Consider the following 12647-nt stretch of genomic DNA (forward strand, 5'->3'; position numbering starts at 1 on the left):
CATGGAAATCTAAACGATCAGGCGATTTTAAAATTGTGATTTTCAGACCTGGAAAAGTAATAGAAATTAAGAATATTTTTTTAAATGAAATAAAAATAAAAATTCTGTCTTTATTTTCTCACCCTGATAGTGAATCATTCAAAAAAGCATTTAAATTAATTATGGCAGCTACATCGATAACATATTACCTACCTCACTGGCTCTTGTCACGTATCGGGATCCAAACGTAATTTACATAGCAGCCATATTTAATTTTAGATCTTTATTTTTCATTTGATTAATGAGTAACAAATTCAACTTCACAGATTGTACCAAATTGCATGAGTTGTATTGATGACTTTTATTGTGTTTTTTTTCCCAAGCTTTTCCAAAGTCACAATTCACTTACTTCACACTGTTTTCTACCTAAACAAGCAGTGTAGGCTACAAGTACAGCTCCTATCCACTTGAACAGGGAAAGACTGGCTTCTCCAAATGGTCTGCCAAGTTTACAATCAAACATCAATTTGAAAAAACTGAAAATATTGGTATCATAAATTATGCTTCTTTAGCTCCGATCATACTAAATATAAACTGCTATTTTTCAGACCAGTTCAGTTTATGAGCATGTGCGTTCTCAAGTTGATTGACAGGCGATGTTTGTAAAAAGTAATTGGCTCTTTCACCTGTTCACCTGTTCTCCTTTCTTCAACAATCCAATTTCTGGAACACACACAATTCCAATTTCTACCATTGATTTTAATACAAGTGGTCCGTCTTGGCTAAATCGTCTCTGTTGTTATGCAGCTCTTTAAATCACACAGCACCATGTGTGACCTAAATTGCAGCCCAAGGAAAAATAACTCATGTGAACCATTCACAAAAACATTTCTTCCTGTATTTCTGCATGCCTTCAGTTGTTGTAATATTCTAAAGCACTAAATTACAACTGAATTAGTAGAGCTGAGATCGGTAAGCATGCTCAAACCAGCACCGGATGAATTCACCTCTCTCTTTTCTTTCTTTTTTAAGTATTTTTCTGTAATCATTCCCATCAATTGCAAAAACATTTTCTAAGTTATTTCGGTTCAATATATGAAACCAGATAATATATTTTCTCATTATTATGAAACCACGAAATGAGTAAGCTCAGTTGTAATTTATTTGTAGAAAATCTTTCAATTCTTTTCTTTCCCTAGAGAAATGCAATTCTAAATAATTATGGGCAGGCAAACTCGTGAACTGCAGAAATAGTTAGGGTAGTATGCCATTACCAAATTAACTTTTGTCTATACTTCTCCCTCCCTTTCAATCCCTCATATACTCACACATTCTCTGTTCCCCCTCTCTTGTTTTTGACACCCCTGTCCCTCTTTCTTTCCCCTTAACACCCCCTTGGAAGGTCACTGTAAGTGGGATGATTATTCCAGACAGCCACTCACATGCACTCCTCATCTCCCTTTATCGTCATATAATACTGTAGATAGCTGGTGGTTAATTTACCTTTCTTCACTTGTTTAAACATGCAGGAGTCTGCTGTGAAGTATATTCGGGTGGTTTCAGTTCAGCTAATCATATCCTCTCTGTATCTGTTTGTGAAACTGTGCCTTGCAGTTTCACAAACGCTATCTGCCTCATCAAATTAAACATATCCATATGACTCCATTGGTTCAATCCATATCTTCAGAAGCAATATGATAGGTGTGGGTGAGAAACAGGTCAGTAATTAAGTCCTTAAATCCTTTTTTTTATACCATAAATTCCCCTTCCTGCTCAGTTGGTGGTGATATGCACTAAGAATTTGAGAGTAAAGTTGGGGATTAATAGTAAAAAATTGACTTAATTATTTATTTGTTTCTCACCCTCACATATAGCCAACACAAAATGTTTGGAACAAAATGAGGGTGAGTAAATGATGAAAGAATAATTTTTTGGGGTCTATTCCTTTAAATATCTGATGATTTTTTCACTCTATATTTTTTTACAGCAAATATGTGCATCTATTACCACTTCATTTCATTTCTCTGCCAATCTGCCTGTTTGGAATTTGTATTTTTTTGCATAGTATGTGTGTGGATTTATTGTAGACGGTGCTGGAGGGAGCTAGGAATGACAGCATTTCCATAACAAAGATCAGAAAGATTGGATTAGAGTCCAGAGAATCCTGCTATTACTATTCTGCACATATAGAGTGTGAACAACCCCTGAGACACCACGCTGTCTGTGAAAAACAGGAGAGAGAGAGAGAGAGAGAATTGGGATGACTAAGGCATGTCGCTGCATTGCTGGCAGTCAGACTGCATGTTTGTTATGTCATTTTTAGCCTGTGTGCACCTACATAAATCCCCAAAAAAGTAATCAGATTAGATTGCCAAAATTTAATCTACAAGATTACGTTACTGATTGCATTTGTCATAGAATACAGTATGTAATCTGTATCTGATTACAATTCACAAGTAATCTGCCCAGCACTGGCTACACACACACACACACAAACAAACACACACACACTCTCTCTCTCACACACATAATCACACACATTTATGATATGTTTTAAAATAAGAGGGGAAGTATTGATGAAATATTGATGACTTTGTCTATATACCTTAATAGGGTAGCACTAACTCATAAGTTCCAAAATATATAAAAAGTGACATGAAATGTTTTTTTGCTAATAATTTTCCACTCTTGTCTGTTTTATGGTTAAATATTTAAAATCTAATATTAAACAAATAATAATAATAATCTAAAAAGAAAAAAACAACATTGCAAAGTTTCACTTTTTACAGTGTAGCTCAATGTAAACTGGTAAACATAAAATGTTTGTTGATTACTTATTTAAGTTATTTGGAGCGTTACCAGTTCTTCATGTTGAGAAAATGCACAGATTCTTAATGCACACCAAGATGTCAACGTCAAAAATTATCCAGGTAAAATAACATCAGCACCTTATGTATTTGCTTAACACCCTCATAACTTACAGTAAGTATTCTGGCATAATTTATTAATTAATTTTTTGCCCAGTAAGGGATGAAATTCAGAAGATGGAATGCTGCAAATTCAATTACCCTTTTATGTATGGACAGCAAACTGTTGAGCTGATGGAATAGATCACCTGCAACCCCTGACCCAGATCATGGAGTAAAAAGAGTAAAAAACCATGGTGGAAACTGACCAGATAAGGAGAAACATATCAAAATAGACTAAGCATAGCAAAGCGGGACCACAGCCTAGCATAGCGCTATTCTAAGAACCATTTCCAGGACATAAATGGAACAAAATATTGGGGAAAGATTAGCATTTAAAATAGCTCCACCAGTTCCATGGTTGTTTGTAGGATGTCTAGTATGAATGCTCTGGCCCACTAGGTATACTTTAAATGGTTGTCTTAAAAGATGTCATAGTACCACTTCAGGCTTTTTCATAGCAAATTCCATCAATTTCAATTGAACACAACACTGACAACCACTTTTTCAGTGGCCTTGGCAAGAATCAAACCAGTGAGCTCTGAGATGAATCACAACATTATAACCTTTGATTTAAAGCAAAAACGTATTAAAAATGGGAAAAAAGACAAAGGTGTGACACTTTGTATTATAGTTTTTCTCAATTTCTTTTGTTCAATGCACATAGCTTGCTGATCAGAACTGATGGGTTAATTCTCAGTTAAATTGTCATACTCTTCACAACTTCTAAACATTCTTCCATCGTGTGAGCCATCACATGCAAAATGTTCCATTAAATTATCAAAATCTGTCAGACATACGGCTACATGTATATTCCATAAATATCTTTGTGATGTCTGCTAAATCTCTGGCCTGACCAACAAGAGCGACAGGATGTCCACCAAGAAGATGAGATCTTATAGTGTTACGTACTGTGAGGAGGTACAATTTATAGTTTTTTACAGAACAACCGCCGGTTTGTCATTGTTGCGATGTGTGTAAAAATGGACATGTAAATGGGAATTTTCTGTTTACATGTAACACATTGCTACAAAAATAAATATACATATCCTTTTTCTGTGTACTAGAGTATTATACATTATTGAGTTTTCCCCGTAAACTTTTACCTACTGTTGAAATCAGAGCCTTAAATGTTCAGTGTGATACACAATAGCATTCAGCTGGACAAAACTGTAAGCAGGCAGTGTCGACAAAAAAGTAGAACAAAAATGAAAGTTGTATATAACAAATATTTCCAGGGTTGACTACCATGGTGAAAAAACTTCTTGACCAGTACGGCTCACACAATGACAACAAAACTTAATTTTGGTGGCATTGACCAATTTACTGACACAACAATTAGGTTTTGAAGCATGAATGAAATGTTTTGGGTGAGTTGCTACATTTTGCAGACATGCAATAGAGTTGTCTCAAAAAACAGCTGTGACAGAATGTTAAGACTGTTTCAAAAAATTAGCCAAAGCAATTGAGAAAAACTGAAAAAGTATTTTGTAATGAAAACTGTTCATGGCATGTAGAATTTTGATGATGCAATTGAATCAGAAACGACCTATCAATCTAAAACTATTGACCATTCATTGATTATATGTGTGAAATTACATATATTGGAAGTTGATTGCAAAATATACAAAAATATACAAATATATATGTTGTTTGAGAGTGTAATCAAGTGCAATGGTTTATGGGAGTGGGCGGTCATTGTTGAGCTCTTTGTGATTTCCATTTCCATGGTAATAGTGACTTTGATTGTTGAATCTCGTCTCAGGGTTGTGGGTAGTGCAGTACTTGAACGGGAATTTGGCAAAGGTGATGCGTGTAATTTTTATGTTAAAATACTTTGCTTTATATGCAGAGACCACTTTAATGTAAGTCATTCTTAGAAAAAGTGTAACTACTATGGCTTTGTGGCACTTTCAAAACATGTCTGTTGAGCGGCCTGTGAAGCCTGACACAGCAAAGTTGACGTGAGTTTGGGCCAAGATTATCTGTTTTTTTGACCAATGAATAAGTGCTTTGGAAACCTGTTTGAAAACAGGTTGGAAATTATTCACTTCAAAATGAATCACACTGACATATGGCTCCTACAGGTGCATACAGTATACCAACCTTAGAGCTCATGATAGGCTTGTCTCGAAAGATTTATGCAATATCCATACAAATACATTTTTCTATGAATAAAATTATACTGTATATTATAAAATTATAAACTACTTCAAGAAACCTTCTGTTGCACTAAATACATTTACATTTATGCATTTGGCAGACGCTTTTATCCAAAGCGACTTACAGTGCACTTAATACAGGGACAATCCCCCCGGAGCAAACTGGAGTTAAGTGCCTTGCTCAAGGGCACAATGGTGGTGGCCGTGGGGATCGAACCAGCGACCTTCTGAGCAGGCTATGTGCTTTAGCCTACTACCACTCCGCCACCACCACTCCGTGAAGGATATGAAGAATGTAGTATTTGCCAGTCCATCTAATAATGTGTGTTTGTGTGTGTTCCTAATGATGTGTTCCCATCGCTGTCTTTGCCTCCTAATTTAGAAAGTCCCATAGCATCTCAGGAAATAGTTCTCTGTTCAAGCCCTGTCATCCTCAAGTACCCTCCTGCCATTTGCACAGTCACTATCAGCTTGCCCAATTGGTGTATATATACCTGGAGCTTCATATCTATCCATTATAGTCAAGCCTTCTTAGATTAGCAGCTTCCATTTGGGCTGTTTTGCACCAGGTGTTGTGTTGTGAGGCCATTTCCCCTCTCAAGGTTGCCTTGGTGCCAGCGTCATTTAGGCTGCTTTTTTATTGACTCACTTTGATAAAACTTCAGTGCTTCCATCAAGACAGGACATGTAACATACTCTAACAGTTCATTTCTATCAGTGCTCTCAGAGTGCTGGAAAGGTAAACACGATCTTCTGGGGATGCAGTGCAGACAATGTGATAGCATGGGCCATTTAGGATGGCCACTGACCTTTCTGTGTGTCCCTCTAGTACTGAGTGCTCACTGTGTCTTTTTTTTTTTGTGTCCACATTCTATGTTTTTCCATTCTGATGCTGTTTTATATACCTTTATAAGAAAATGGATAGTCCCAATCCTGGATACTGATTGATCAATACATCGTTCCAGCCCTGCTACTGTATAATCGACATCATTCTATTGTCAAATATTTTTTTTAATGACTCTACTCAAGTGTTGTCCAAGGCTACCAATCACTCAGTGGTCTCTTTCTTCTCACATTATAATAAAAAATAAAAAAAGCAAATAAATATTTTATGTCCATTTCTTTATTTATTTGGTAAGTAGCCTTGCATTATGCAGAATAACATAAAGTCAGCTGGTCATTATAGCAAGGATGCAGTTATAGTAATAGAAATTTGCAAGAGTTTTGTACCCTAATGAACATTTTTATCATGCAGTTTGTCTTACAAAGAGTATTAACATCAAACTGATGTGTGACATGCTTCAGAAACATAAATAGCCTCCTAAATTAGAATGTATTTTTGTTACATGCTGAATGATGTGATGTAATTGTCTGAGATATTAATAATATGTCCGTCATGCCTGGATACATCTGGATACATAGACCCTTATTTCTCTCTCTTGCATGCCTTCTTTTTTAAGACCTCTCTTTTCCATTACCTCATTAGTTATGTCTATGATGCTTATAAATCTGCAGTGCTGAGTCACTCTCCTGTCCTGCTTTGTAAACCACCCAACCCAACCACAAAAGCATTTTTTAGCCCAATCTGAGAGATTAAAGAATTGACTGACAAAAATAAGAGTGAAAAAGACTGTAACAGCTGATAGATAGACAGACAGACAGACAGACAGACAGGACACCAAGAGAGACGCATCAAAGCTGTGAATGTGTGGTTGAGAGCTGCTACTGAAAAGCAGAGCGACTGTATGGTCAGCGAGCAGAAAAGCCACTAGGGTGTGTGATGCTGAACAGAAATGTGTGAATGGGAAGTTTAAAAAAAAAAAAGTGTAAAAAAATAAATGTCGTCCGTGATCTGTCCACCTGGCTCTCGCTTCGTCCTTGGTAGAGATCTGCCACACTGGTGCCAAAACCCGGGACTTGGAGAAAGATGTACCATCGGAGGGAGTGGTAGATTCGGTCCCGTGGATCCAGTGCCATCGCCCGGCGTTGCTGAAGACCGCTGTACGGCTGGCTGAGGAACGCCTGGCGGCATGATCGGGGACCAGCTTGTTTTCGTTTTCTCTCGCTCTCTCGCTCTCCCTTCTCCCTCCCCTCGTCCTGGTCATTTTCCCTGGAGGCGGGGAAGACCATCTGGCAGCGGGATAGCCAGAAGGGCAACATCTCCCCTCTAGAAATGGATGACAACCCGGCCTGAATCTGGCGATGGGGTATGTGACGATGATGGATGCCTGGTGCCGAGTTAACCCAATCAGCCGGGAGACGGATAAAGAGGAGCCGAAGAGAGCCACAGTGAGAGCGATGCATGCAGCCGTCTAGCGTGTGCATTCTGTGTTGGGCCGGGAAGGCCAACAGTGTGAGTGTCACACGGAGCTGTATCTATGTCTGCTGGTGAGTGTGTGCTGGAAAGCACTTATATGTTGTGTCCTTGTAAATTATGTCAAATTAAATGTATTCCATGAACTGTCCAACTGCCCACTTGGTAGGGAAGGCAGAGATCTGCCACATCTGGTTTCCAGTAAAAAATATCTCAAAATAATCTTAAAACGATAATCAAAATATCAAAATAATATAATAATAAACAAAATAATCTTAAAACAAGATATATTTATTTGACAAGCAAAATGGCATAAGATATAAGTCTTGTTTTCAGAAGATCTGACAAAAGTTTGTACATTTAAAACAAGGAAAAAATCTGATAATGGGGTAAGAAAAATAAACGTGTTTTCCCTTTGAATTACGTCTATTTTACCCCACTGTCAAATAGTTTTTCTTGTTTTACAGTTTTACTCGATTGATTTGACACATTTCTCCAAGCTCAAGTCACTGCTTTCAAAATAATTAAAACAGCAATCTGAACACTGTAATTGTCCTAAACAAATTTTCAACAAAATTTGCATTGATTTTCATAATTTTCTCGAAACACTACAACTAAATCCAAGATTTAGGCTTTCAAAGCAGTTAACACAGTCAGCTAAATTAAAGCAATATTCTCAAATGCATGTCAGTTTGTCAAATCCCTTTATATGGATATCTGTTAGTAATGCCTTCCAAAACAAAATGCCTTTCTAGCAAAAGAAATGCAATTTACTAACTTTTTCACACAACTATCATGACTTTGCTATTTATAAAATGGGTCAAATATGAAAATTCAATAAGGAAGAAAAAGAGGAAGAACAAGTCAGAAGAGGTGCAACCTGAGGTAATATGAGAAATAAATAATGAGGAAACAGTAAAGTTTTCTCAACTCTTTAAGGGGTGATCATTGAAAGAGTTGAGGAAAGCAGAGAGAAAGAGGACAGCAGGGTGGAAGAGTAGAGTAAAGAAGACACAGAAGATGCTCAAATAATATGAGAGTCTCTAATAGATCATATTATGAATCAAAGAGTTCGACCTAATGTGAGCAGATCTACAGTGATTTCAATCTCAACAAAAAAGAAGAGAAATTGGTTTGCATGCCACAATCAATGTCCACAATTACTGTAACATCTGTGCTTACTGTACTCTTACGTAGGTCTATACAACATAGCAAGACTGTTTTGTTTTTTATACACACACATGTATACTGTTCAATAGTGGCATATTTGTTACTTTGCACTTTTACATTTCTATACAAAGTTGAATCTTGATTGCATAATAGGGCTACGAGAGAGCAAGAAGACAGACTTGTGAGGAAGAGGGGAACCAGAGATAGTGTACAAATAAAAAAAATGCAGCTCTGGCTTGTGCAAGTGCAAGCGAGCGTTCATAAGAGAGGCTGTGATGTCATCACAGAGAGTAAGAGATTGGGGGAGGCTCATTCTTCGCTCGCTGCCTGCCCTCCTGCACTTTCAGAACTACTGAGAACACACACACTGTATCAGAGATACGGCAAGCTCTTAAGATCAGAACACCAGCTCATCCAAACACAGTGTAGCATTCCAACAGACTCCACACACACACACACTCAGGAGCTGAGCTGAACACTGAGTGAAACCAGCATGCCCTCCAGGAGCGTGGACTGTAGTATTTCCACCCTCATCGCCTGTGCGGTGGACGTAGAGGTGTTCACCAATCAAAAGGTCAAGGTAGGGCAGGAATTTCAACCTAACTCACATGTTTGTTTGGAGTATGTACGGCTACAGTTTTGTATAGCTGATTTAGAGAGACTTTGAGACAGTGTTACAGTGTTATTCATTTTTCTAAAGTACTAATAAAAAAGATTTACAATGTTTTGACAATATTTGTGTGAGGAGAAACTATAACAGACTAGCACACTGGTAATATTAGTGATTTCCAACCAGGTGGTACTGACTTAATTGGAATTAATTTCACAGTTAGGTCTTTCTCGAAAAAGTTACGACTGTATATGATTTCCCGAGGACTGTTAAAACTAGTGAAAGGTAAGATCAGATCAGGTGTCTCATAAGTGGTAGAAGCTATGTCTGTTTTTCACTCACAATATTGTTTTTTGTTTACTTTCATGAAAGTAAATCATTTTAATAATGACCACCTTTATAAAATGTAAGATAATGCTGAATGGTAAGCAGTGTTATTTAAAATGAAAACATTTCTGGTTTGGAGTTGATGGAGGGGTACTTGAGGCTTTCTGATGGGGCTCTTGAGGTACATGAGATAACAAAGGGTAGGAAACACTTGTATAACAGCCTAGCAAGCTTCAATATGGGTCATTCAGAACAAAGAAGCACACAGCATTATGTACTTTACTGTAAGTACTTTTTTGTCTGGCATATGTACTCTCAACAGGATTGAATTTTTACAGTACTCTTGCCATTTCTCCATTTATCTCAGAATTAGAATTTGAGTTGTAATATTTTATCTCTTATAATATAATATCATTTCAAATTTATTGCATTTTCTGTCTAATGATCTTGTTGGAGCCTTATTTTTGCACTCAGTGGTAGATTGTGCTTTTTTGGGAGGAGGTTTGCTTTGAGTCATATTATTATTGTTGTGACATCTCTTTTATTGATGCCACACACCATTCATTAAAAAAAAAACACTTTATCTTCAGTGCGTCACTCCCCTGCAGACTGACCACCTTTCCACATCACTCACCCTGTCAGACACCAGCAGTCATTATTGATTCCCTATCCTTTATGTGGATGGGTTTTTAATTCAAGTCATAATTGCATCCTTTGCAACTGCTCTGGAATCAGAAAAATATTTTCTCAACAGCTTTTTTACTAGTGACATAAAAGGTATTTAGGGCTGTTCGAGGACTTCTCTATACTGTACTTTCTTGTTTAGTAAATATTTAATAGAGCTCTGTGAATGCTGACAATATGGGAGAGTGGGGGTTAGAGGGATCTTTGACATATCTTGTGTGTCCTGACAGCATAGTACTGTGATGAGAATATTAATAGTGTCTCCTTTCTGAGAATGGAAGAAATGTCAGGAGCTAAGGTTTTTTTTTTTAAGATGACTATCAGTGCTTCAATGCTCCATCTCTCCAGAAATAGATAGGAATTTTTTGGCTTACATAATGGAAGCATAATGTTGCTGTAGCTCAGCTGGAATGGTGCTAGCAACGCCAAGGTCATGGGTTAATTCCTATGGAACACACATACTAATATAAATGTACAATATACCTGGAATGCACTATACAGTAAATCGCTTTGAATACAAGCATATATATATACATATATATATATATATACATACATACACACACACACACACACACACACACAACCCCAATTCTGAAAAAGTTGAGACAGTACGAAAAATACTAATTAAAACAAAAGGGAGGAGTTTATAAATTATATTCACACTTTGCTATATGTAAAGTACAACTACACATTATATGATGTTTTTCCTTGTGAAATTAATTGTTTTTTGAACATGTACAGTTATATATTTAAATATAGTTAGAATATAGTATATGTATATACAATATAGTTAAAAGTTTCAAGGAAATTGGTCAAATCTCTGTGTGTAAAGGGCAGGACGAAAACCATTTCTGAATGCACGTGATCTTTGATCCCTATCATTCATCTGTAATGATATCATGAACATGGGCTTGGGATTACTTTAGTAAACCTTTGTTAGTCAACACCACTTGCCACTACATCCACAAATGCAAGTTAAGACTTTATTATGCAAAGCAGAAACCCTACATCAACACTGTACAGAAGCGCTGCCGACTTCTCTGGGCTCGGTCTCATCTTAGATGTAAAGTAGAACTGTGGAACTATGTTTTTGGACTGAAGTGTCCACATTTAAAAGTTTTTGAAAAACAAAGCTGTTGTGTTCTCCGTGCCAAAGAGGAAAAGGAACATCCAAGCTGTTATTAGTGCCAGGTCCAAAAGCCAGTGTCTGTATGGGCCAGGGGTGTGTCAGTGCCCATGGCATTGGGAACTCACACATCTCTGAGGACACCATGAATGCAGACAGATATGTACAAATTTCGGAGCAACATATACTGCCATCCAGCACCATCTTTTCCAGGGATGTCCCTGCATTTTCCAGCAGGAGAACTTCAAACCACATACTGCCCGGATTTCAAGTGCATGGCTGTGTAAGCTGAGAGTGCAGGTGCTAGATTGGCCTGCCTGCAGACCTGACCCTCTGCAATTGAGAATGTGTTGCGCATTATGTAGCACACAATACGGAAACAAAAACCCCGTACAATTGTGCAGCTAAAGACCTACAAAATGGACGATTGAGTGAAAATTCCACTTTCTAAACTTAACAAACTTGTGTCTTCAGTGCCCAAATGTTTAATAAGTGTTATTAGAAGAAATGGTGATGGTAAACACTCGACTGTCCCAACTTTTTTGGAGCATGTTGCAATCATCTTACTGGATTTCAATTACTGGACATTTTCAAAAAACAATGAAATTCACAAGGAAAAACATCATATAATGTGCAGTTGTAGTGCTTTAAATTCACATTTCACATTAAATCACATCATGTTTTATTAGCTTTTTTCATACTGTCCCAACTTTTTTTAAATTGGGGTTGTATATATATATATATATATATATATATATATATACATACTGTATATACAGTATACATTCACCGGCCACATTATTAAGTACACCTGTACATCTACTTATTCATGTGATTATCTAATCAGCCAATTGTGTGGCAGCAGTGTAATGTATAAAATCGTGCAGATATGGGTCAGGAGCTTCTGTTAATGTTCACTTCAACCATCAGAATGGGGGAAAAATGTGATCTCAGTGATTTAGACTGTGGCATGATTGTTGGTGCCAGACGGCTGGTTTTTAGTATTTCTGTAACTGCAGATCTCCTGAGATTTTCGTGCACAACAGTCTCTAGAGTCTAAAATATCTAGTGAGTGGCAGTTCTGTGGGCAAAAACAGCTTGTTAATGAAAGAGGTCAGAGGAGAATAGCCAGACTGGTCCAAGCTAACAGGAAGGTGACAGTAACCCACACTTTACAGCAGTTCTATGCAGAAAAGAATTTCTGAACATACAACACGTCGAACACTGAAGTGGATGGGCTACAGCAGCAGAAGACCTCTCCGGGTACCACTCAAACCAGTCTGGCTATTGTCCGTTGACCTCTCTC

General features: G+C 37.3%; 1 protein-coding gene across 3 annotated transcripts in view; it reads left to right on the forward strand.

Annotated features, from left to right (window-relative positions):
• The window catches only part of LOC127622163 (calcipressin-2-like), an 83463-nt gene that overhangs the window by 42808 nt on the left and 28008 nt on the right, over nucleotides 1-12647 (forward strand). Inside the window, exon 1 of one of the 3 annotated variants that reach the window (XM_052096138.1) lies at nucleotides 8929-9171. The exons of the other annotated variants lie outside the window; for them this stretch is intronic. Coding sequence (XP_051952098.1) covers nucleotides 9085-9171 — 87 coding nt within the window. The 5' untranslated portion in view covers nucleotides 8929-9084. Of the gene's footprint in view, nucleotides 1-8928; nucleotides 9172-12647 lie in introns of those variants that run through there. 3 annotated transcript variants of the gene reach the window in all.

Source organism: Xyrauchen texanus, chromosome 28 (genome assembly GCF_025860055.1).
Source record: "Xyrauchen texanus isolate HMW12.3.18 chromosome 28, RBS_HiC_50CHRs, whole genome shotgun sequence".
Classification (NCBI taxonomy): Eukaryota; Metazoa; Chordata; class Actinopteri; order Cypriniformes; family Catostomidae; genus Xyrauchen; species Xyrauchen texanus.